This window comes from Hyperolius riggenbachi, chromosome 1 (assembly GCF_040937935.1).
Source record: "Hyperolius riggenbachi isolate aHypRig1 chromosome 1, aHypRig1.pri, whole genome shotgun sequence".
NCBI classification, from domain to species: domain Eukaryota; kingdom Metazoa; phylum Chordata; class Amphibia; order Anura; family Hyperoliidae; genus Hyperolius; species Hyperolius riggenbachi.
The window spans coordinates 594,354,609-594,379,262 of NC_090646.1; the positions used below are offsets into that span (position 1 = coordinate 594,354,609).

General features: G+C 43.0%; 1 protein-coding gene across 2 annotated transcripts in view; it reads left to right on the forward strand.

Annotated features, from left to right (window-relative positions):
- LOC137528058 (granzyme A-like) overlaps window positions 1–19,585 on the forward strand; it is a 66,802-nt gene extending 47,217 nt beyond the window's left edge. For both annotated transcript variants that reach the window (XM_068249309.1, XM_068249299.1), the window contains exons 4-5: window positions 3,840–4,103; window positions 19,156–19,585. In XM_068249309.1, coding sequence (XP_068105410.1) covers window positions 3,840–4,103; window positions 19,156–19,374 — 483 coding nt within the window. In that variant the 3' untranslated portion in view covers window positions 19,375–19,585. The remainder of the gene's footprint in view (window positions 1–3,839; window positions 4,104–19,155) is intronic.
- The last annotated feature ends 5,069 nt before the right edge of the window (window positions 19,586–24,654 follow it).

Sequence of the window (24,654 nt, forward strand, 5' to 3'; positions counted from 1 at the left end):
GCAGTTTTAAGATTCCAGTTGATACCCTCCTCCCCATTAATATTATATTGCCTGTAGCCCCACTACGCTTTATCAGAATAGGGTTTCCTACTGACAGCTCTCAACCCTTACATCACAATTAGGTTGCTGCCACCTCCCCCACACCCAAAAAAATATTCAGCAGTAAGCAAAAGGTTGTCTTACCTGTCCTGCCATCACAATCCCTCCTCTTCCAGTATATCTACTCCTGTCTCTCATGGAACATTGCTACATGCCAGCAAGTCACAGGAACACTGACACTGTGGGTAGCCATTATGACAGAGACACACCAATGAACAGTTAAGTTAACACCTTTTACTCCACTGCATGCTCTGCAGTTGTGGAAGCTTACTTATACCTTCTTTCCACCTACCTTCACTCCGGACTGTCAGTAAATTTGTGACCCAAATCCACCATATTCTCTCCTACAAATGTCTTTATCTTTCAAGTCACATGACCTTAACATTCATCCAGACAGTCCATAGGGCAGAATCACATCCAAGGCCCCTTTGGCTTCAATTGGTGCTGCCAGCAGTGGTGCTCATCACTTACAACTTCGTAATTACGGGTAACCTGTAATTACAGGCCGATTTGAGCAATTACGGAATCGGCATCCATGATCAGCTGCAGCATAAGACGCATAACTCTGGCTTATGAGTCGGAATTATGAGTGCTATTATTAGTGGTTAATAGCAAAGCCCCCGTATGTGCTAGAAGCTCCAAATTTGCAGGGTATGTTCAAAGGGGACAGTGGGAACAAGAGGATTTTTTTTTTCAAAAAGACCTTATAGTTTTTGAGAACATTTTAAATTTCTTGTTCTGAGTGTGGGAAATGTTTCAGCGGCCGCTGACTTTAGAGGTTAATCGCACAGCCCCCGTAAGTGCTAGAAACTTCAAATTTGCAGGGTATGTTAAGAAGAACAGTGGGAACAAGAAGAAAAAAAATCAAAAAGACCTCATAGTTTTTGAGAAAATCGATGTTAAAGTTAGAAAAAAAGCAGCAAGATGATTTATTAAAATTAGAGTAAAAAAGTTGCAATTTAAATGCGGTAAAATGATAAATAATGTATCAACATGTATATAAATGTATTTTTTATATGTTCAGAATGTGGTAAATTAAAAAAAAATGATGTGGGGTCCCCCTCCTGAGCCTCTTTAACCTCTTGTCCCCCATGCAGGCTGGGATAGTCAGAATGTGGAGCCCCGGACACGTGGGGCTTCACACCCTGAGCTATACCAGCCCGCATGGTCCGGAGTATGGGGGGAGTTCTCGTGGAGAGGGGCAGCCAAGCCTTCCCTCTTCCCAGAGCCCTTGTCCAATCCATGGACAAGGGGCTCTTCCTCACCTCCTTTGCCTCAGGAGGAGGTGGGGGTCGATGACGCCATGGGGGGAATTCATGGTGAAATCTGGGAGACAGGAGAAGATCAGGAGGATCCTCATTGGGGAGCCTTGGAGCCAAAACTTAAAGATGCTTTAGCTCTAGTTATACTTAGTAAAGCTAGAGCTGCACGAGGGGCAGTGGTGTGTGACGTGGGTATGCGGAGATCTTCAATCAAGTTTACCAAGCTCGCAAGATTATAGGATATTGGCATGGGACCATTTCCAAGGATATTGGCATGTGGTCATTTTTTTAAAGGTACAGGTAAGTATTTATGGTTAAAGGAGACTAGGAGAGCTTCAGCCTAAACAAACATACTGTTATTAAGTTACATTAGTTATGTTAATTAAAATAGATACTGTAGGTAATATAGTCTCTTACCCATCCTGTTTTAAAATAACAGGCGAATGTTTGTGATTTCATGGGGCAACCATCTTTTTCGTGGGGACAGCCATTTTTTTGGTTGAAAGGAGGTGACAGGGAGCATGAGACACAGTTTCAACTGTCCTGTGTCGTGATCACCCCTTTCAGCTGCGCGCAATATGCTTCAAATTTCAAATTCAAATTAAAAAAAAAAAAAATTTGTGTCAAAACAGCAGAAGGAGAACAACAACATCAGAAATCCCATCATGCTTTGCACAGCATCATGGGAAAATGCCCGAGCAGTTTTTTTCTGTGCAGGTAAAAATGAGACTTGGGTAAGAAAAACAAAGTTCTGATGCTGTGAAACTGTTAAAGAAACACCAACCCTTTTCAGTGCTGCTGAGTAGATTTTTAGTCTGGAGGTTCACTTTAATTAAGAGTAATAAATGACTTACACATTGTTGTGTTTTTATGTCATTTAACCCTTTGTGAAAATGGGTAAGGGGTACTATGTACCCTTATACCCATTTCTCCAAGGAGGGGGGATTACATTTGGGGGTCTCCTCCTTAAAGGGGACTCCCAGACACCACCATAACCCCCCCCCCTCCATGGTGTTGTCGGCCCCCACCTCCTCCTGTGGAACCGGAGGTGGGGAAGAGCCCCTTGTCCATTAATTTGACATGGGATCCAGGGGAGAGGGGAAGGCTTGGTCGTCCCTCTTTCCTGGAGCCCCCCATACCATGAGCCATGCAGACGGGTAAAGCTTAGGGCGCGAAGCCTCACACATCTGGGCTCCGCATTCTGGCTATCCCAGCCTGCATGGTGGACAAGGGGTTAAAGAGGCTCAGGAGGGAGGACCCCACATCATTTTTTTTACATTTTCCACACACTGAACATATAAAAAAAATGTATATATATATATATATATGTGAATACATTACCTGTCATTTTAGCGCTGTGACTTTGCTAATTTTTCCTTCTAACTTTAACGTCATTTAAAAAAAAAAACGATTAAGTCTTTTTGAAAACATTTTTTCCCTCTTGCTCCCACTGCCACGTTAACATACCATGCAAATTTGGTGTTTCTAGCATTGACTGCTAAAGTCGGCTAAAACATTTTGCACACACAGAATGAGTAATTTAAAATGGATTTTCTCAAAACCTATAAGGTGTTTTTAGTTTTTTTTTCCTCTTCTTTCCACTATTCTTCTTAACATGCCCTGCACATTTGGATGTTCTGTTTCTAGCACATACAGGGGCTTTGCTATTAACCACTAAATGAATTATGGATTCAGACTTATTGTTACGGAAATAATGTGTAATTCCGATTTGTAACCGCATTCGAATTGGAACTCCTATTCATAATTTTGATTATGATCAAATCAGAAGTAGGTGAAGCCGTATTCAAAACCACTCAAATTCGTAATCGGGTTGTTTCCAAGCACCACTGTCTGCTACACTGTACAACCCCTGTACCTCAAGAGCTTCTGCATTTTTTTCCCAAGAATCTCAAGAATTTCACTGTCACATTACCACAGTGCCAATGGACCACATCACAACCCCTTACCCCTATCTTTCACTATACTGGTAAGAAATCTTTAGTTCCAGCCATGTCTCCCTTCCAATCAGAGTCAACAGGATGGATTGTGACACTCATATGAGGCTATGCCACTGCAATACCCCCCCCCCACACACACACACACACACACACACACACGCACACCTTTCAAATAAAAGGGGGATTGTAAGGATAAGCTTTAAGTTTGTTTGAGGGTAGGATGAGAAGGCAAACTTGCTCAAACCTAGACATGAGCTTTAGCACACTAATACATTACATTGAATTGACTTCCAAAATAACAGCAATGTTTGAATATAACAAATATGTTTTCATTAAATATAGCTCCAGGCTAGTGCAGCACAGGCACTACTATAATTCCAAAATAGAATGTATACTTTGGGACTTGAGCAAGTTCTCAGATTTTTCTATAACTGTGATGTTTAAAATGGATAGATTCAGAGTTATTAGAGCGATTTGACTTGTTGCCTGAGCCAGGTCTTTACAAAACTTCTTCTTTCAGTTCTCTGGTAAAGCAACGTTAAACTGTGCTGTGAAACCTCTGAATTTGCCAACAACATTCAGTGATGTGGAACCTGGGACCATTTGTGAATCAGCAGGATGGGGCAGAACCAGGAATGCGCCAAACAGCGGGTCAGACAAGCTATTGGAAGTCAGCCTGCCTGCTATAAGTAGAGAGGCATGTGCTGACATGTGGGGATGTCATGAAATCACCAAAAATATGATGTGCACTCTGGATGCCATAGGAGGAAAAACTACCTGCAATGTGAGTATATAATACTTCTGTTTATTTGAGAAGATTCCTATAACTAGATTTGAACCACCAGGGATGCTTATTACAATCTCATAATTACAGCTCGTAATAACTTCTGCAAAAAAAAATCCGCTTTCAACCACTACCGATTACCAATACCACTTCCGCTTTCCGCTACTGATTTTAGCATTCCGATGCAGATTTTTTTGCTGAACATTTCCACAGAAATTTCTGCCAACTTTAACATCAATTTTCTCAAAGACTGCAAGGTCTTTTTGAAAATGTTTTTCTTTCCCTTTTGTTCCCATTTTTTTTCTTAACATACCTCGCAAATCTGCAAATTTGGCAAATTTGATGTTTCTAGCATCTTCGTGGGCTGTGCTATTAACTGCTTAATTCGGCAGAAAATCTGCATTACCAATATGAGGTCACTTTATGACAATCAGAAGACTCAGAATTAATAAGCCAATCAGAAAAAGCGGATTTAGGTGGAAATTTTCGCATTCTCTGATTGGCTTATTCATTTTAAATATTCTGATTGGCTTAAAATTACTGCATATTGGTTAATGGGGCTTTTCTGCATTTTACATTACAGTAAACGGCCTTCTAATTTAGCGGTTAAGCTCCCTGGCAGTCTATTTCTGTCTGGAATTATGAGTTAAAAGTAATACATTTTTTCAAGAATTTTAGACCTCCAATTCTTAAAGAGAATCTGTACTGTCCGGTTTGCACAATAAAAATATACTGTAATGAATAGCGGAGATGCCGCCGCATGGGCAAGCGGCATGGCGGCTATCTCCGCGTCCCAGCCGGCGGCTGCTGCCGTGCAGCAGCGTGATGCTGCTTTGCCTGGTCCTTCTAGTGCACACAGATGGAGAGCTACGCGCGCCAGGCGACAGGACCTTTATGCTGCTAGAAGGGGAGTCAGCTGATCATGCCGATCAGCTGACTCCAGCTATGCTCCGGATTGGCTGAGTGACTGGGGCGGCGCTGTGGAGCGCTTTTAGTATATATAGGACTGCTGTTGCAAACATTAACGTGTGAGCGCTCAGACCTGAGTCAGAACCCACAGTGTGTTAGAACCAGCCGGAGTTGGGAATTCACACTGAGTCAGATTCTATTGATAGCTTTAAAGTACTATTGCTTGCTACTGTTTATGTGTTAGACTAGTTCCCAAGTGTTGAGACCAAGGACCCAGGGCCGGCGCTATCATAGAGGCAAAGGAGGCAACTGCCCCAGGGCCCCCAGTGGCTACAAGAGGAATTTTTTTTTTCAAATCGACCTTATAGTTTTTGAGAAAATCGATTTTAAAGTTTCAAAGGAAAAAAAATACACATTTAAAAACCTGCCGACTTTAATGGTTAATAGCAAATCCACCTTAAATGCTAGAAACCCTAAATTTTCAGGACATGTTAAGGCGATCATTGGGACTAAGAGGAAAAAACTATTTTTCAAAAAGACCTTATAGTTTTTGAGAAAATCAATTTTAAAGTTTCAAAGGAAAAAAGTATACTTTTAAATGCCGTAAATGTCACCTTCAGTAGCAAACCTAACAGTAGTGTAATTTTACATGCATCAAAAGAAAGAGCAATACATTTCCTGACGGGGTTTCCAGGGGATACATACGCAGCCACAGCGCTTTGGCCAGGGATCGCTATACAGTCGCAATATGGCTGTATGAAGATCCCTTGCATTTTTTCCTATTTTCCCAATTTTTTTTATGTTTACAGTGTGGGAATTTTTTAAAAAAAAATTATGTGGGGTCCCCCCTCCTGAAACTTTTTAACCCCTTGTCCCCTATGCAGGCTGGGGTAGCCAGAATGTGGAGCTCCGACCGATTGGGGCTTCACACCCTGACTATACCAGCTGCAAAAAAAGGTCCCTTAATGCCGATTTTTGTTCCGGGGTATCTGTTGGGGAGGGGGGGGGGGGCAGGTTTATTTTTTCCTGGGGCCCCATTGTTGCTTAAACCAGCCCTGCAAGGACCTCACACCTAAGACTAGGAGATTCTACATTGTTACTGCTTATCTGTTAGACTAGATCCCAGGTGTTGAGACCAAGGACCTCACACCTAAGACTAGGACTGTGATACATTATTGTAACCTGTTATGACATTTGGCTTTCCTGACTACTCTCCTGTTCTCTGATTTGGTACTTCCGCCCATCTGATTATCTGTTGCCAACTTTGCCTGTACCTGGATCAGGGATGAGCAGAAACTACGCCAGTGCGAATTTACGCATCGTAGTTTGCATCTACGCATCATAGTTCGTAGGTGACGTTGCAGAACTACGCTTACGAATTTACGCGTAGCGAAGTACCACTATGCGTAGCTTATGTTTACTATGCGTAGTTAACATGTGTATTGCGTAGTGAACTACGTATGCATTAATCGCGTCTATTTTTCCACGTACAATTGTATGCTTACAAATTTACGCATTGAAAAGGGGAATGTACGCATAGAAGAGTTCCCGGGATAAGCAGCTAAGGAGGAATTAATGCGTAAAATTTTCTGAATACAGGCATAAGCATCCACATACACTACACTTCGCACTACACGTAATTGCGTATTTTAACGCGTATTCTACAAAATGCATACGAAGCGATTATTTGATTTCGAAGCCGTAGTTTGGCGAAGCATAATTGCGTAAAACTATGCGTAGTTCCAGCATAGCGAAGTTGGCTGACTACGACCATCCCTGACCTGGATACCGAATCAGTCTTCCGCTTCTGTACTTTATCTGTCCGTGTGTATGTATGTATGTATATATATATATATATATATATATATATATATATATATATATACACACCACACACCACACAGCTCCCTTCCCCCCTCAGCCTCACAAACTGTCTGTGAGGAATACACAAAGCAAGACACACAGACCCTGGAGGGGGCATGCAGGAAGCGTGTAAAACTTGTACCTATCACAGCAGAGGCAGCTCCTTCCTCCCCGGGTGACAAAGCTTGACAAAGAAAATAATATTAGCTATATTACAGAGACAGTGCAACTAGAAAAGGCTGCAGTAATCCAGACCACATTAGAACAGGTAGAGGAGCTTATAGGATAGAATAAATAAGGCTGACAATTTGGTTACAGAGTCTCTTTAAAGAGGAACTTCATGAAAATAATGTAATAAAAAAAGTGCCTCGTTTTTACAATTATTATGTATAAGTGATTTAGTCAGTGTTTGCTCATTGTAAAATCTTTCCTCTTCCAGATTCACATTCTGACATGTATTACATGGTGACATTGTTACTGTGGGCAGGTTATGTAGCTGTTTCTAGCTGTTCTGGCTGTTACAGACAGCTGTAAACAGCCATTTCCTGTCTGTGAACATTGTTACATTGTGGCAGTTTGCCCAGAGTACCACGGTATTCAGAGCTTCTTGTGGGAGGGGTTTCAGCACAAAATCAGTCACACAGCGCCCCCTGATGGTCTGTTTGTGAAAAGCATTCTATTTCTCATGTATAAAGAGGTATCAGCTACTGATTGGGATAAAGTTCAATTCTTGGTTGGAGTTTCTCTTTAAGTCATCATAACTCACCAAAATATGTCAGAATAAAAGCCTGGTAGACATTCCATTCTGCATATAATAAAAGACTAGAACACATACCGTATTTGTTAAATTAATTACATTTATGAATAAACTGAAAAAAATTGTGAAACTGTACAAATAAGGCAGCCAGAGAGTAGTCAAAATCCAGGTAGAGGTTGGTGCAGGCGGCAGGCAGAGAAAAGTCAAAATCCAGGCAGAGGTCAATGCAGGCGGCAGGCAGAGAGCAGTCAAAATCCAGGCAGACATCAGTGAACACAGACATCGGTGAAGACAGACAGAGAGTAGACACAATCCAGGCAGAGGTTGGTGCAGGCGGCAAGCAGAGAGTAGTCAAAATCCAGGCAGGGGTCAGTGCAGGTAGCAGGCTGAAGCACTTAGCTTAGAAGCAGTTTGGAACCAAATGGCTACATTGTTGACATCCTGTGCTTTCAAATGAGCTTATCAGGTGACACAGGGGAGAGATCAAATTACAACTTGTGATGACAAATGAGGAGGAATTGGACTCCCTATATACATACAGGGCACATTTCTCTATGTTTTCCTTCTGTCCAGTCCTGATATATATATATACAGTGGTGTGAAAAACTATTTGCCCCCTTCCTGATTTCTTATTCTTTTGCATGTTTGTCACACTTAAATGTTTCTGCTCATCAAAAACCGTTAACTATTAGTCAAAGATAACATAATTGAACACAAAATGCAGTTTTAAATGATGGTTTTTATTATTTAGTGAGAAAAAAAAACTCCAAATCTACATGGCCCTGTGTGAAAAAGTGATTGCCTCCCTTGTTAAAAAAATAACTTAACTGTGGTTTACCACACCTAAGTTCAATTTCTGTAGTCACCCCCAGGCCTGATTACTGCCACACCGGTTTCAATCAAGAAATCACTTAAATAGGAGCTATCTGACACAGAGAAGTAGACCAAAAGCACCTCAAAAGCTAGACATCATGCCAAGATCCAAAGTAATTCAGGAACAAATGAGAACAAAAGTACTGTAATTGGGATCTATCAGTCTGGTAAAGGTTATAAAGCCATTTCTAAAGCTTTGGGACTCCAGCGAACCACAGTGAGAGCCATTATCCACAAATGGCAAAAACATGGAACAGTGATGAACCTTCCCAGGAGTGGCCAGCCGACCAAAATTACCCCAAGAGCACAGAGAAAACTCATCCGAGAGGCCACAAAAGACCCCAGTACAACATCTAAAGAACTGCAGGCCACACTTGCCTCAATTAAGGTCAGTGTTCACGACTCCACCATAAGAAAGAGACTGTGCAAAAACGGTCTGCATGGCAGATATCCAAGGCGCAAACCACTTTTAAACAAAAAGAACATTAAGGCGAGTCTCAATTTTGCTAAAAAAAACATCTCAGTGATTGCCAAGACTTTTGGGAAAATACCTTGTTGACCGACGAGACAAAAGTTGAACTTTTTGGAAGGTGTGTGTCACGTTACATCTGGCGTAGAAGTAACACAGCATTTCAGCAAAAGAACATCATACCAACAGTAAAATATGGTGGTGGTAGTGTGATGGTCTGGAGTTGTTTTGCTGCTTCAGGACCTGGAAGGTTTGCTGTGATAGATGGAACCATGAATTCTACAGTCTACCAAAAAATCCTGAAGGAGAATGTCTGGCCATCTGTTCGTCAACTCAAGCTGAAGCGATCTTGGGTGCTGCAGCAGGACAATGACCCAAAACACACCAGCAAATCCACCTCTGAATGGCTGAAGAAAAACAAAATGAAGACTTTGGAGTGGCCTAGTCAAAGTCCTGACCTGAATCCTATTGAGATGTTGTGGCATGACCTTAAAAAGGCGGTTCATGCTAGAAAACCCTCAAATAAAGCTGAATTACAACAATTCTGCAAAGATGAGTGGGCCAAAATTCCTCCAGAGCGCTGTAAAAGACTTGTTGCAAGTTATCGCAAACACTTGATTGCAGTTATTGCTGCTAAGGGTGGCCCAACCAGTTATTAGGTTCAGGGGGCAATTTCTTTTTCACACAGGGCCATGTAGGTTTTGAGTTTTTTTTTTCTCACTAAATAATAAAAACCATCATTTAAAACTGCATTTTGTGTTCAATTATGTTATCTTTGACTATTAGTTAACGGTTTTTGATGAGCAGAAACATTTAAGTGTGACCAACATGCAAAAGAATAAGAAATCAGGAAGGGGGCAAATAGTTTTTCACACCACTGTATGTGTGTGTGTAAACCCCTTCTGCCCCCCCTTCTCCCCCAAACAAAATAACTTTATCACCTGTACGATTCACCCTTTCTTTATTGAGGTGTCGCTTCCTAAGATGTGATGTAAACCAGGCTTTATCATTGTTTTGCCTGATGCACTTTTTGGTGGGTATGCGGGACTGTTTACAAAAGGTAATATAAGATGTCACAGCATCAGTGTATTAATTTATGTCACTGGTGGATTATTTGAATATATTCAAGGTAGTTGAATCAAAGCAGCTCTGTAGTTTTTCCACTGCTTCACTAGTCCATTTCATAACTGTGGTCACTGTAGGTATGACAGTTTTTAGTCTTAGTCTGTATGTTGGGACATGCTGTATCACTGCATGATCGGAGCAGGGCCGGCCTTAGGTTCCACTGCACCCTGAGCAAAACCAGATTTTGGTGCCTCCCATTCTCTTTGTGCGCATACACACACAGGCCCATATACAGCACCAACAATTTGCAATGCTCGTTATAGCTGTGGTGCGTCCCTCCCCAAAAAATTCCCTCAGACTCAGTATAGGTAGGTAGGTAGCCAGGTATAGGTGCCCTCAGTATAGGATCTCATGTGTAGGTGCCCTCAGTGTAGGTAGCCAAGCATAGGTAGTATAGTTGCCCCAGTATAGGTAGCTAGTATAGTTGCCCCAAGTGTAAGTAGCATAGTTGCCCCATCTAGGTAGCATAGTTACCCCCAGTGTAGGTAGTATAGTTGCCCCATATAGGTAGCATAGCTACCCCCAGTGTAGGAAGTATAGTTGCCCCCAGTGTAGTAGCATAGTTGCTCCCAGTGTAGTAGCAATAGCTTCTCCCAGTGTAGGTAGTATGCCCCCAGTGTAGGTAGTATGTCCTCAGTGTATGTAGTATGCCCCAGTGTAGGTAGTATGCCACCAGTGTAAGTGGTATGCCCCCAATGTAGGTAGTATGCCCCCAGTGTAGGTAGTATGCCCCAGTGTAGATAGTATGCCCCCAGTGTAGGTAGTAAGCCCCAGTGTAGGTAGTATGCCCCAGTGTAGGTAGTATGCCCCAGTGTAGGTGGTATGCCCCCAATGTAGGTAGTATGCCCCCAGTGTAGGTAGTATGCCCCCAGTCAACCCCCCCCCCCCTTCTGCGGCAGCAGGCCGGGCAGAGACTGTGAAGTCACCTGACTTCCAAGCTCCAGCGCCGACGTCCCTCTTCTCTCCCCGCCTCCGTTCCATCTGTAGTTGGAGCAGGGCTTCAGGAAAATGGCTGCCGATTGTCCACATTTGTGGACATCGGCGACCATGTTCTTGTAGTCCTGCTCTAATTACAGATGGAGAGGACGCAGGGAGAGACAGCGGGGCGGCAAGGGGCAACAGGGCGCATGCGCCCTTGAGAGCTGGCGCCCTGAGTGACTGCTCCGGTCGCTCATATTAAAGGCTGGCCCTGGATCGGAGTTCCCCAAAGCTGCCCTGCCGATAGAGTTATACGAGTCCTAAGTAGTAGTGTAACAGTGATCAAACTTCTCTAGTTGCACTTGTGACGTGTTGCCTTTATTTAGGAAGTTCTCTGGTCAGGATAGCCATTTTGAAATCCAAGAGTATGATGAAAAAATAATTGGGGTGCCCCCTTTCCGCCCCAATGGTTTGATCCACGGCATCTTGAAGCACAGGCTGCATGCATGTTTGTGGCGGGATGTACAAAGCAACCAGAATAAATGAAGAAAACTCACAGGGTGTATGGTAGGGTCTGAAGTTTATGAAGAGTGTTTCCAGCCCAGCTGAGCATGTTCTCTTGATAACTTTAACATTGTGCATCACCTGTCATTAATATAGAGTCTTCCACCTTTGGTTTTGCCAGAAATAAGTGGGTCCTAGTCAGATCTATAGAGTGTAAATCCAGTAATCTGGTATAAGCTCAGACAGCCAGATTTCTGTGACGCAAAGAGCAGCAGATAGATAAAAGTCTTTCTCTGTCCTGATCAGTAGTTGAAGCTCATCTAGTTTGTTGAATATCGACCTGACATTAGCGAGTATGATTCTCGGTAGTGGAGAGAACACAGTCTTCTGCACCAAAAGCGAGTCTGGATCCTGGATCACTTGTCTCTTTTTGTAAGCCTTGCTGAGTGATTCAGCACAGTAGCTCTGCTGTTTAGAATTCCCAGAAGGTCAAGAGTAGATGAAATATCTAGGGGTAGATTATACTCAGCTAATTTCCGAATGCTCAGTAATTGTTGGCTGGTGAAGGTTATCCGGGTTGGGTTGTAAAAAAATACATACATAAAACAAACATGAAAAGACAGAGTAAGCGGCCGAGGCTCACATCTCCAGGCACATCATCCACTAACAAGCAGGAGTAAAAAAAAAACAGCGCTATTTATTGTAAATAGCACTGCACCTGTTTATTTCACTCCTGATGATGGCCCACGGGAGAGTTTGTGCATGTATTGTCACTGTATATGTATATATAGCACCTCTTAGATAGAAGTTGCATCCTTTTCCCCAGGCTGGTGATATTTACCAGAACTTCATATGTAAGTAGTCAGCAATAGAGGTTGCACAGTCTCATACAGGCTTGAACACTGCCCAAATATCCGACTCCCCACTAGGCTTTGTCACTGTAATGTTACAGGACTTATATATTTATTGTATTTATAAAGTGCCACCAACATATTACACAGCGCTGCACATTAGTTAGGGTGACAGACTATATTTAGGGGTGACATACAGCAATAAGACAATACAGGAATACACGCAAACCAGATCACGCAGCACAGTATGAGTACAAGGTATTGTTCAGTCAATCTCTGGTTGGGAGCATGGAGAGCATGGGGCAAGTCGAGTTCACTCAAGGATTCACTCAAATCCATAGCATGGGTGTATGGTAATGGAGGTGCGTGAACAGGTAGGAGACACAAAGAGGAGGACCCTGCCGAAGGCTTACAATCTAGAGGGAGAGGTAGGGACACGAAAAGTAGGGGACCAGAGTTCAGCTGCTGGTTTAGAACACCAGTAAGGGGGGATAGGTCAGAGTGGAAAAGTGCCTTCTGAGGGCCTTCTTGAAGATGTTGAAGGGGGGGGAGGCAACCCCAATGGGGGGAAGTAGGTCGTTTCATAGTGTTGGAGCAGCTCTTGAGAAGACCTGGAGGCGTGCATGGGGCTGGTTAATGTGGGGGCGGTCAGGTGGAGTTCATTGGAGGAGCGGAGTGAGCGGCTAGGTGTGTACCTCTGAGTAAGAGCAGAAATGTAGTTTGGGCAAGTTCAGTAGACCGATTTTTAGGCCAGACACAGTATCTTAATTCTGATTCTGAACTGGATAGGAAGCCAGTGGAGGGATTTACAGAGGGGAGCCACCATGGTGGAGTGATGGGAGGAGTGGATAATTCTGGCTGCCACATTCATGATGGACTGCAGTGGGGCAATTTGGGTCATAGGGAGACCAGACAGAAGGGCATTGCAGTAGTCAAAGCAGGAAATTATGAGGGCATGAGTGAGAAGTTTGGTGGTGGCAGAGGTCAGGAAAGGGTGGATCTTGCAGATGTTATGGAGGTGGAAGTTGCACGACTTTGTGAGGTTTTGGATGTGGGAGGTGAAGGAGAGTGCAGAGTCTAGGGTGACACCCAGACAGAGGGCTTGAGAGGTAGGACGAATGGTAGTGTGGTTAACAGTAACATTTACATCTGGGAGGGTCAAGGTGGGAAAATCATAACTTCTGTTTTGTCCAGGTTTAGTTTCAGGAACCTAGTAGACATCCAGGAGGAGATGGCTGATAGGCAGGAGGAGACCTTGTCCTTGGAAGTGGTGGATAGGTCAGGGGTGTGGAAGTAGATCTGGGTGTTATCTGCATACAAATCATAGTTAAAACCCATGGAGGAGATAACCTAGCCAATAGAGGATGTGTATAGGGAGAAAAGTAGGAGGGCAAGGTCTGAGCCTAGGGCGACTCCAATCAAGAAGGGGTTAGGGGTGAATGAGGACTCACCATTGGAGAAGGTCATGAAGGAGCAGTTGGAGAGGTCGGATGAGATCTAGGCCAGGGTGAGGTCATGAATGCCCATGGACTGGATGCAATGGAAGATCAGGGAATGGTCCACTATGTCAAAAGCTGCTGCTGAAAGATCAAGGAGGGGGAGCATTGAGTAATTGCCTTCAGCTTTAGCTAAGGTGAGGTCATTCACCACTTTGGAGAGAGCTGTTTCACTTGAGTGGGCAGGCCAAAATCCAGATTGCAGTGGGTCAAGTAGGGAGTGGCATTTAGGTACTGGGTAAGGCATTTGTGAACAAGATGCTCCAGGAGTTTTGAGGCAAAGGGAAGGAGGGAGATAGGGCTGTAGTTGGAGGGTAGTGTGGGGTCGAGGAAGGATTTCTTAAGCAGGCGTAGTACAGTTGCCTGCTTGATGTTTGAGTGGAAGGTGCCTGTGGATAGGGAGAGGTTAAACAGGGCAGTGAGGACTGGGGCCAAATCCAAATCCAAGAAGTGAAGACGGGTTGAGTCAGAAAGGACAGGATCAAGGGGTGAAGTAGTGGTATGGGAAGTCTACAGTAGGTGGGTGACTTCCTCAATGATAGGATAGGGTGGAGGAGGAGTTAGATGGGAGGGAGTGGGAGATGAGGATTAAAGGCTGGCTATTTCCAGATGGATGGAGACAATTTTGTTGGTGAAGTGGATGGCTAAATCCATGGCAGAAACAGAGGGAATGGAGGGTGGGGGTTGGAAGCTTGTGCTTTGATGAGCTTGGTAAAGTATTCCTGCTTCGCATCAGCAAGGGCCATGTGGAAATGCAGCAGGTTAGGCTTGTACTGTAGGAAATCCTGGTTTGGAGTCAAGTTTTCCTCCATTTCCGTTCAGTGGCATGTGTTACCTCCGGAAGGTTGCGGGTATGGGTGGTGTGCCAAGGCAGCACATGAATAGGGCTCCTGACCAGTGTAGGATCTCCTTATGTGAAACAAGCTCTGTTTTCTGTGTAAAACATTCCCACACTAAGCACATGAATAGAGTTTCTCGCTAATGTGAGATACTGGGCTCGATTCACAAAGCGGTGCTAACCCAGTTAGAGACTTTAGGCATGATAACCATTGCACCACGCTGATGAAAAGCCAGTTTAGGTGTGATAAGTTTAGGCTTGATAAGTTTAGGCATGATAAGTTTAGGCATGATAAGTTTAGATAAGTTTAGATTGCGTGCAAAGTCCCGCACGCAAAGCAGCGCCATTAAACTCTATGCGAAGTGCACCAGACTTTGCTAGCGCAAAACTTTTGATCAGCTGTGCACTGCAGTGCTAACCCAGTTGGTGCTTAAACTTATCACGCCTAAACTTATCACACCTAAACTTATCATGCCTAAACTTATCACACCCAGACTTATCACACCTAAACTTATCATGCCTAAACTGAGTTTAGGCGTGATAAAGGGCTTTTCACCAGCGTGCAAACTGTTAGCACCGCTTTGTGAATCAGGCCCACTGTATCTCTGGTTTGACAAGATGTGGTTTCCAAGCAAAATATTTCCCACACTCAGCACATCTATAGGGCTTCTCAAGAGTGTGTGATCTCTCGTGTTTGACAAGGCCTGATTTCTGGGCAAAACATTTCCCACACTCAGAACATGCATAGAGATTCTCACCGGTGTGATATTTCTTATGCATACAAAGGTTTGATTTAATCCCCAAACATTTTCCATACTTGGCGCATGAATAGAGCCTCTAATTAGTATGAGATCTCTTATGTATGTATTGATTAAGACCAATCAATTCAAAATTATTCCAACAGAACTCAACATTTTCATGAATGATTCCAGAATTTATTGTTGCATTCTCAACAGCGGTTACATAGCAGCAAAAAAAAAGCACTTTTTTTGCTGTTATGTAACAGCTGTTGGGAATGCAATAATAAATTCTGGAATCATCCAGGAAAAGGTTGAATTCATTTAGAGTAATTTTGGATTGGATATATGTGGGGGTGCAATGAGCCCTGTATCAACGTATGAACTCCCTGATAAGATTGACATATACACCAGAAGCCACTAAATCATTTTGCTAATTCGTAATTTGTGACCAAAGCATTTCCCACACTAGATTATAGTTATGGACATGTATATACAAATACACAAATTTAGCTGACACAGTACATCTGTTAACCCTGTGTGAGAGAGATAGCTCTCACTGCAGCTGCCTGTCTCTGAGAGCTCTCTGCAGAAAGCAGAGGAAATGTATCTTATGTGCAACATAAACATTTGTAATAGAGTGTGAAACCTGACACCAGAGGCATGTCATATAACTCTGCTTAAATATTATACTGTTACTGTTCTTAGCATGTCAGACTGCTGAGATGCACCTATGCAAATGAGACATTCCAACCAAACTAAAATCTACACACGATGAATTACCTTATATATCCATATATAAGCCTAATTTTTCAGCACAAAAAATATAGTGGAAAGTTACCCCCTTGCCTCATATGCGAGTCAATGGAACAGAACGGATGGTGGAGCAGGTTTTGTTACTGGCAGAGAAGCGTAATGATCGTGCACTAGTGGTCTTGCTCTTGCCAGCTGACTCCCTGCTGAGTCAGTGCGCCCCATCCTCTGCAACATGGTGTGCAGAGTGTTCTGTTCAAAACTACATGTGTGCCATTGCTTGTGAGCAGAGTGTGCAAGCAACATGTCAGCATTGTAGTGATCAGGGATTCTTTCTGTATGGCAATCACTGTGTGTCTTATCAATGATGCCATCTAGTGGCATCTTGAAACACAGCTGTATCATCTTTGGGGCACATCTGGTTGTGGGGAGGGGCGCTGACTTGTACTGGCGGGACATCTGTCTACTGTGGATGGGCTATACTGGGGAGGGGCCTTATGTGCAAGTCAATCACTTTGCCCTGGTTTTTGAGGGAAAAGTGGGTACCTCGGCTTATACATGGGTCGGCTTACATTCAAGTATATATGGTACAGCTTTTGGCTCTGATATTTAACATAGAAAGTAGGAAAATGTTTACACAGCTACTTAAACATTATTTGTACATTGTCATTTTAGAACACTTAGTTTGATAGTGTTCCTTTAAATGTATGTATGTGTGTATGTATGTTATTTAATAGTAATTATGACCCGTAATTGTAATATAATTTTCATTTCTATTTATAATAATGATTATGAATGTAATTATGGGAATTATTGGCGATTACGATCACTACTTAATTTGCATTGTTTAAAATAAAAAAAATATGTTGGCCCCCATAGCTCTTTCAGTTCAGGTGTGCTTTAAAACCACTTTTTGTCGGTTAAAGGACAACTGAAGTGAGAGTGATATGGAGACTGCCATATTTATTTCCATTTAAGCAATACCAGTTGCCTGGCAGTCCTGATGGTCCTCTGCCTCTAAAACATTCGGCCATAGCCCCTGAACAAGCATGCAACAGATCGGGTATTTCTGACAATATTGTCAGATCTGACAAGATTAGCTGCATACTTGTTCCTTGTGTGATTCCATCTACTGCAGCCACAGAGATCAACAGAGCTGCAGAAACTAGCATTGTTTTAAAGGAAATAACCATGACAGCCTCCACAGTCTTCTCACTTTAGTTGTCCTTTAAGGCTACATTCACGGTGTGTGTTGTAACGTATGTATTAAACAGTGTGTGAACTACAATGGAGACTGGACATAGATAGACATTGATTCAGAGCTTGCATGCAGCAAGTTAAGGTGCGTACACACATGCGACTATAGTCGCTTGAAACGATCATTCCCCGATCATTTCAAACGACGATCGTTTAAAAAAAACAGCCAACAATCATTAAGTCAACCGATGGACGAGCTAGATCGTTAAAAATGAAAGATCTGTCCTGGCGGATTTTTTTAGATGACGATCGTTAGCAAAAGTAGTGCATCGTTAAAGAGAATCTGTATTGTTAAAATCGCACAAAAGTAAACATACCAGTGCGTTAGGGGACATCTCCTATTACCCTCTGTCACAATTTCGCCGCTCCCCGCCGCATTAAAAGTGGTTAAAAACCGTTTTTAAAAGTTTGTTTATAAACAAACAAAATGGCCACCAACACAGGAAGTAGGTTGATGTACAGTATGTCCACACATAGAAAATACATCCATACACAAGCAGGCTGTATACAGCCTTCCTTTTGAATCTCATGAGATCATTTGTGTGTTTCTTTCCCCCTGTTCTCATGCACTGAAGTTTCAGGCTGCTCTTTTCTTCCTGCAAACAGCTTTGCCCTTGTCTGAATTTCCTCAGTATGTGAAAGCCCAGCCAGCTCAGAGGACGATTTATCCAGCTTGTAAAAGATAAGAGAGCAGAGAGAAGCTGCACTAATTTAAATATCACACAGGCAGTGTGCAGAGAGGGTCCTGAAAAGGGGAATTCATAGCAGAACCACAACACTGAAGAACTTGGCAGCCTTCCAGACACAAGCCGACAAGTCGGACAGGGGAAAGATACATTGATTTATTACAGAGACTGTGATAGCAGAAAGTGCTGCAGTAAGCCAGAACACATTAGAAGAGCTTTTGGAACTTGTAGGATGATAAAAAACAGGATGCAATTTTTGTTACGGAGTCTCTTTAAGAAACGGTCGTTCGTAGTAGGCAAGACATGCGCACTTCGTTTTATAGTCACAGCACATTAAATTTTCCCCTCGCGATGTAACGTTTGTTCTATGATTGTGCCCAGTGACGTGTTGTGTACTACATGATTATACCATAATTTTTATTTTAACAGGACAAAGTGTATTTTTTTATGTTTTGTCAACACTATATTATCTAGATGCTCTATTACATACCGACAGTATGAAATAGAAATTTAGTTATGTCATATGCGTAACGTTAGTTTTACAGTGTAACGTACGTTTTGAACCGTTCGTTACGTGCGGGCGGAACAGATCGTTCGTTAACGAACGATCAGATTGTTACACACCTTTAAAAGCTAGGTCGTTCTTTCGTCAATTAAAAGATTGTTCGTTGTTCACAACTAACGATATTTGTTGTATGTGTGTACGAAGCTTTAGAGTAACGGGATCACTCACAACACAGATATGTGAACAGGCCCATAGAATAGTAAGGGTAGTGATTTCACATGCAGACTTATTATGCAATGCAACTGAGCACTGTGAGCCTAGCCTTAGTTTATAATTTAAAAATTATGTACTGTATGTTGGCTATTGTATTTTTAATATAGGAGCCTTTTACTTTATACTGTACTAATTACCATTTAAACAGAAAACATATCACCTAACTGCAGACAACAATGGGCAACAATCAGTACAATCAATAATATAGATTTGATGTTTCTTTCTTTTTTTGCCTTAGGGTGATTCTGGAGGACCTTTGATTTGCCAGGACGAGCTCCGAGGAGTTGTTTCTTTTGGCCCAAAAAATAATTGTGGACATACTGAATTTCCACCAGGATATGCTTTCCTCAATGAAAATATTGTCAACTGGATTAAAGGAACAATCAAAAACGTCAACTGGATTAAAGGAACAATCAAAAACGTCAACTGGATTAAAAGAGAAATCAAAAAGAAATGAAAATGAGCAGCTTTTGCCAACTGTTTTGTTTTCTTTGCTTGCTTGTGTGCTTATTTGCTGCCAATAATGCCATATTAGTAGCTGAAAGAAGAGAAGGATAAAAAACAGTTAGATTGGAGCAACAATTAAATACATTTAAAAATGAAGATCTCATATTAGGTGAGAATAAGTCCATTGTCTGGACCATCTATTTGTTAATACAACTGCAATTCTGTGCCTTGCTTTTTCTAGTATATTGTGCAAAGAAATAAAGTATTTCATTCATTTAGTCACCTTGTGGCTGTGCTTGTGTGTTTTTTGTTTGTTTGTATTTCTAATTATTTTTACAGGAAAATGACTTAATCATTCAGTAAGTGAAAGGTTTATGAGGCCAGTAATCAACAGCAAGCAATGAGCATCCATCTCCCCCTCACCCGGCTACAGCATAACTAGACATGGGCACAGAAGATAACAAGGGGGGTTCCTGATCATTCCAGGCTTCTGCCTCATTCTAATAATTTACTATTTAGGTGGTCATACCTAGCAAAAGAACCCACCTCAGGAGGTCCACACAATAGCAAAGCACTGGGGATGTGGGCCCACATGGTGCAAGATTTACAGTGGGGATGATGTATAGCAGGATTCCTGCATTTGTCGTCAGACATGAAAGGGGGTGTCATTGTGGCATTTATACATGGTAATATAATGGTGGAATTTGTTATATAGGGGAACATAATAGTAGCACATGCAGATGCCCATTTACAGGGGTGCATGCATGGCATGTGTCATGGGCGACTCCTCCTTTAAACCACTAGGGGGCGCAGTGCTGCTGTGTCTTTGATCACTCTCTTTCTCCTCCCGTGTCCTGCAGAAGACACAAGGGCAGCTGGAATCTCGAGTCTGCTCAGTATCATGTGACTCGGGGGGTGGAGCAGAGGAGAGAACTGGTGCACTGCGGGAGACCCAATGCTAGAAATGCACAAAGGCTGCATATTGCACAACAGAGAGGGAGTACCTGGTGACTGCTCTGTACAGGGGGAATCTGAAGCGCAGCTGTGCAGATTGACTGGCAGAGGCACACATACTGATGGCTGTAATGCAGTCTCCTGTGGGTCTCTGTCTGGACTTCTGACCCCTGTGTGCTGCACTTAGCTCTCAACTGATTTGCTAACACAACAGAAACATCTCTTCTCCTTTCCTGCTGACTTTTCAAACATTTTAAGGATAGTAGAAGCAGACATTTTGGAGCTGTCAAGGCCAGATCTCTCTATCTGTGCTCCCCTGTGTCTCCCCCTTTATCCTCCTTTTTCTCTCCCTAATCTCTGTCTGTATCCGAAGCAGATAATTTTGACGCGATTTGTCGCCCAGAAATTGGGCACCACCATAGGCACCACAATTAATTTCTTAAAGAGAATCTGAAGCCAGATTAAAAATGGCTTTTTACCTTATATACAGTGGTGTGAAAAACTATTTGCCCCCCTCCTGATTTCTTATTCTTTTGCATGTTTGTCACACTTAAATGTTTCTGCTCGTCAAAAAATGTTAACTATTAGTCAAAGATAACATCATTGAACACAAAATGCAGTTTTAAATGATGTTTTTTATTATTTAGTGAGAAAAAAAACTCCAAATCTACATGGCCCTGTGTGAAAAAGTGATTGCCCCCCTTGTTAAAAAATAACTGTGGTTTATCACACCTGAGTTCAATTTCTGTAGTCACCCCCAGGCCTGATTACTGCCACACCTGTTTCAATCAAGAAATCACTTAAATAGGAGATATCTGACACAGAGAAGTAGACCAAAAGCACCTCAAAAGCTAGACATCATGCCAAGATCCAAAGCAATTCAGGAACACATGAGAACAAAAGTAATTGAGATCTATCAGTCTGGTAAAGGTTATAAAGCCATTTCTAAAGCTTTGGGACTCCAGCGAACCACAGTGAGAGCCATTATCCACAAATGCCAAAAACATGGAACAGTGATGAACCTTCCCAAGAGCGCAGAGAAAACTCATCCGAGAGGCTACAAAAGACCCCAGGACAACATCTAAAGAACTGCAGGCCTCACTTGCCTCAATTAAGGTCAGTGTTCACGACTCCACCATAAGAAAGAGACTGAGCAAAAACGGGCTGCAAGGCAGATATCCAAGGCGCAAACCACTTTTAAGCAAAAAGAACATTAAGGCTCGTCTCAATTTTGCTAAAAAACATCTCAATGATTGCCAAGACTTTTGGGAAAATACCTTGTTGACCGACGAGACAAAAGTTGAACTTTTTGGAAGGTGCGTGTCCCGTTACATCCGGCGTAGAAGTAACACAGAATTTCAGCAAAAGAACATCATACCAATAGTAAAATATGGTGGTGGTAGTGTGATTTTCTGGGGTTGTTTTGCTGCTTCAGGACCTGGAAGGCTTGCTGTGATAGATGGAACCATGATTTCTACTGTCTACCAAAAAATCCTGAAGGAGAATGTCTGGCCATCTGTTCGTCAACTCAAGCTGAAGCGATCTTGGGTGCTGCAGCAGGACAATGACCCAAAACACACCAGCAAATCCATCTCTGAATGGCTGAAGAAAAACAAAATGAAGACTTTGGAGTGGCCTAGTCAAAGTCCTGACCTGAATCCTATTGAGATGTTGTGGCATGACCTTAAACAGGTGGTTCATGCTAGAAAACCCTCAAATAAAGCTGAATTACAACAATTCTGCAAAGATGAGTGGGCCAAAATTCCTGTAGAGCGCTGTAAAAAACTTGTTGCAAGTTATCGCAAACGCTTGATTGCAGTTATTGCTGCTAAGGGTGGCCCAACCAGTTATTAGGTTCAGGGGGCAATTTCTTTTTCACACAGGGCCATGTAGGTTTTGAGTTATTTTTCTCACTAAATAATAAAAACCATCATTTAAAACTGCATTTTGTGTTCAATTATGTTATCTTTGACTAATAGTTAACGGTTTTTGATGAGCAGAAACATTTAAGTGTGACAAACATGCAAAATAATAAGAAATCAGGAAGGGGGCAAATAGTTTTTCACACCACTGTACATGTGAGGCATGTTTGCCCCAGCTAAAATGCCGCTATCCTGCGGCATAACGAGGGGTCTTTACCCCCCAAACCCCCCCTGCAAAATCCACGACTTTCTTGGTCGTGGACTTTGCTTCCCCTGTGCGCTTCCGTGTGAGGCCGGGCTACGAGCTGCAGCCCTGCCTCACACGCGTCTGTCAGCGCGTATCTCCGCCTCTTCCCCGCCCCTCTCAGTGAAGGAAGACTGGGAGGGGTGGGGGAGAGGCGGAGATCCGCCGCTGACAGACGTGTGTGAGGCAGGGCTGCAGCTCATAGCCCTGCCTCACACGGAAGTTCTCCCCGGGCACCACAGAGGGGATTTAGGGGGTAAAGACCCCTCGTTATGCCGCGTGATAGCAGCATTTTAGCTGGGGCAAACATGCCTCACATGTATATAAGGTAAAAAGCCATTTTTAATCTGGCTTCAGATTCTCTTTAAATTACCAGAGGTGCCAGAGTTCAGTAGCGAGAGATTAATTCAGGTACTGTGTCACCAAACTCTGGCCAGTGGCAGGGATAGCAAAGATGGAGATTGGCTATTCCAAGTAGCGGTAGAGTTTGGAAAAGGTGTGAACAATGGGTAGCATCATCAAAGTTTTGCTGGGGGGCCCCATGATTTTTAGTTATTAGAGATGGCCTGAACATTAGATTTTGGGTTCGCGAACAGCGAACGCGAACTTCCACAAAAGTCTGAGTTCTCGTGAATCGGGCGAACCACCATAGACTTCATTGGGCAGGCAAATTTAAAAACATGCAGGGACTATTTCTGGCCACAAAAGTGATGGAAAAGTTGTTTCAAGGGGTCTAACACCTGGAGGGGGGGGGGGGGGGGCATGATGGAGTGGGATACATGCGAAAAGTCCCTCGAAAAAATACGTATTTGATGCAGAGTAGGGTTATAATCCGTAAGGGCAGAAATCACATTACGGTTCTAAATTGGAGGCATAAAGTGCTTTAAAATATTTTGCGTGTGTACAGTCCTGGCCAAACGTTTTGAGACTGTCAAAAATATTGGAAATGAAAAAAGTTGGTGCTTAAATTTTTATAATAGCAATTTGCATATACTTCAGAATGTTTTGAAGAGTGTTCAGATGAATTGCATAGTCCTTCTTTGCCATGAAAATTAAATGAATCCCAAAAAAAACCTTTCCACTGCATTTCATTGCTGTCATTAAAGGACCTGCTGGGATCATTTCAGTAATTGTCTTGTTCAGAGCCGGGACAAGGTCCTCCAGCACCCAAGGCTGAGACACCAAAGTGCGCCCCTCCATCCCTGCCACCCGAGCCATCAAACACTGATTGCTATTAGACTAAGACGCGCAACAGGGCCCACAACCTCCCCAACACCTTAATATTTAGTTATCTGGCTTGCAGTCACTGCCATGTATCCCCTTTTCTTATTTCTTTCTGCTTCAAACACAATTAGGAATGACAGCTGAATGAATTCTGCGCCCCCTCCTACACTGCGCCCTGAGGCTGGAGCCTCTCCAGCCTATGCCTCGGCCCGGCCCTGGTCTTGTTAAATCAGGTGAGAATGTTGTCGAGCACAAGGCTGGAGATCATTATGTCAGGCTGATTGGGCTAGATTGGCAGACTTGACATGTTAAAAGGAGGGTGATGCTTGAAATCATTGATCTTCCATTGTTAACCATGGTGATCAGCAAAGAAACGCATGCAGCCATCGTTGCGTTGCATAAAAATGGGTTCACAGGCAAGAATATTGTGGCTACTAAGATTGCACCTAAATCAACAATTTATAGGATCATCAATAACTTCAAGGAAAGAGGTTCAATTCTTGTTAAGAAGGCTTCAGGGCATCCAAGAAAGTCCAGCAAGTGCCAGGTAGTGTTGGGCGAACAGTGTTCGCCACTGTTCGGGTTCTGCAGAACATCACCCTGTTCGGGTGATGTTCGGGTTCGGCCGAACACCTGATGGTGTTCGGCCAAACTGTTCGGCCATATGGCCGAACTAAGAGCGCATGGCCGAACGTTACCCGAACGTTCGGCTAGCGCTGTGATTGGCCGAACGGGTCATGTGTAGTGTTGGGCGAACATCTAGATGTTCGGGTTCGGGCCGAACATGGCCGCGATGTTCGGGTGTTCGAGCCGAACTCCGAACATAATGGAAGTCAATGGGGACCCGAACTTTCGTGCTTTGTAAAGCCTCCTTATATGCTACATACCCCAAATTTACAGGGTATATGCACCTTGGGAGTGGGTACAAGAGGGAAAAAAAATTAGC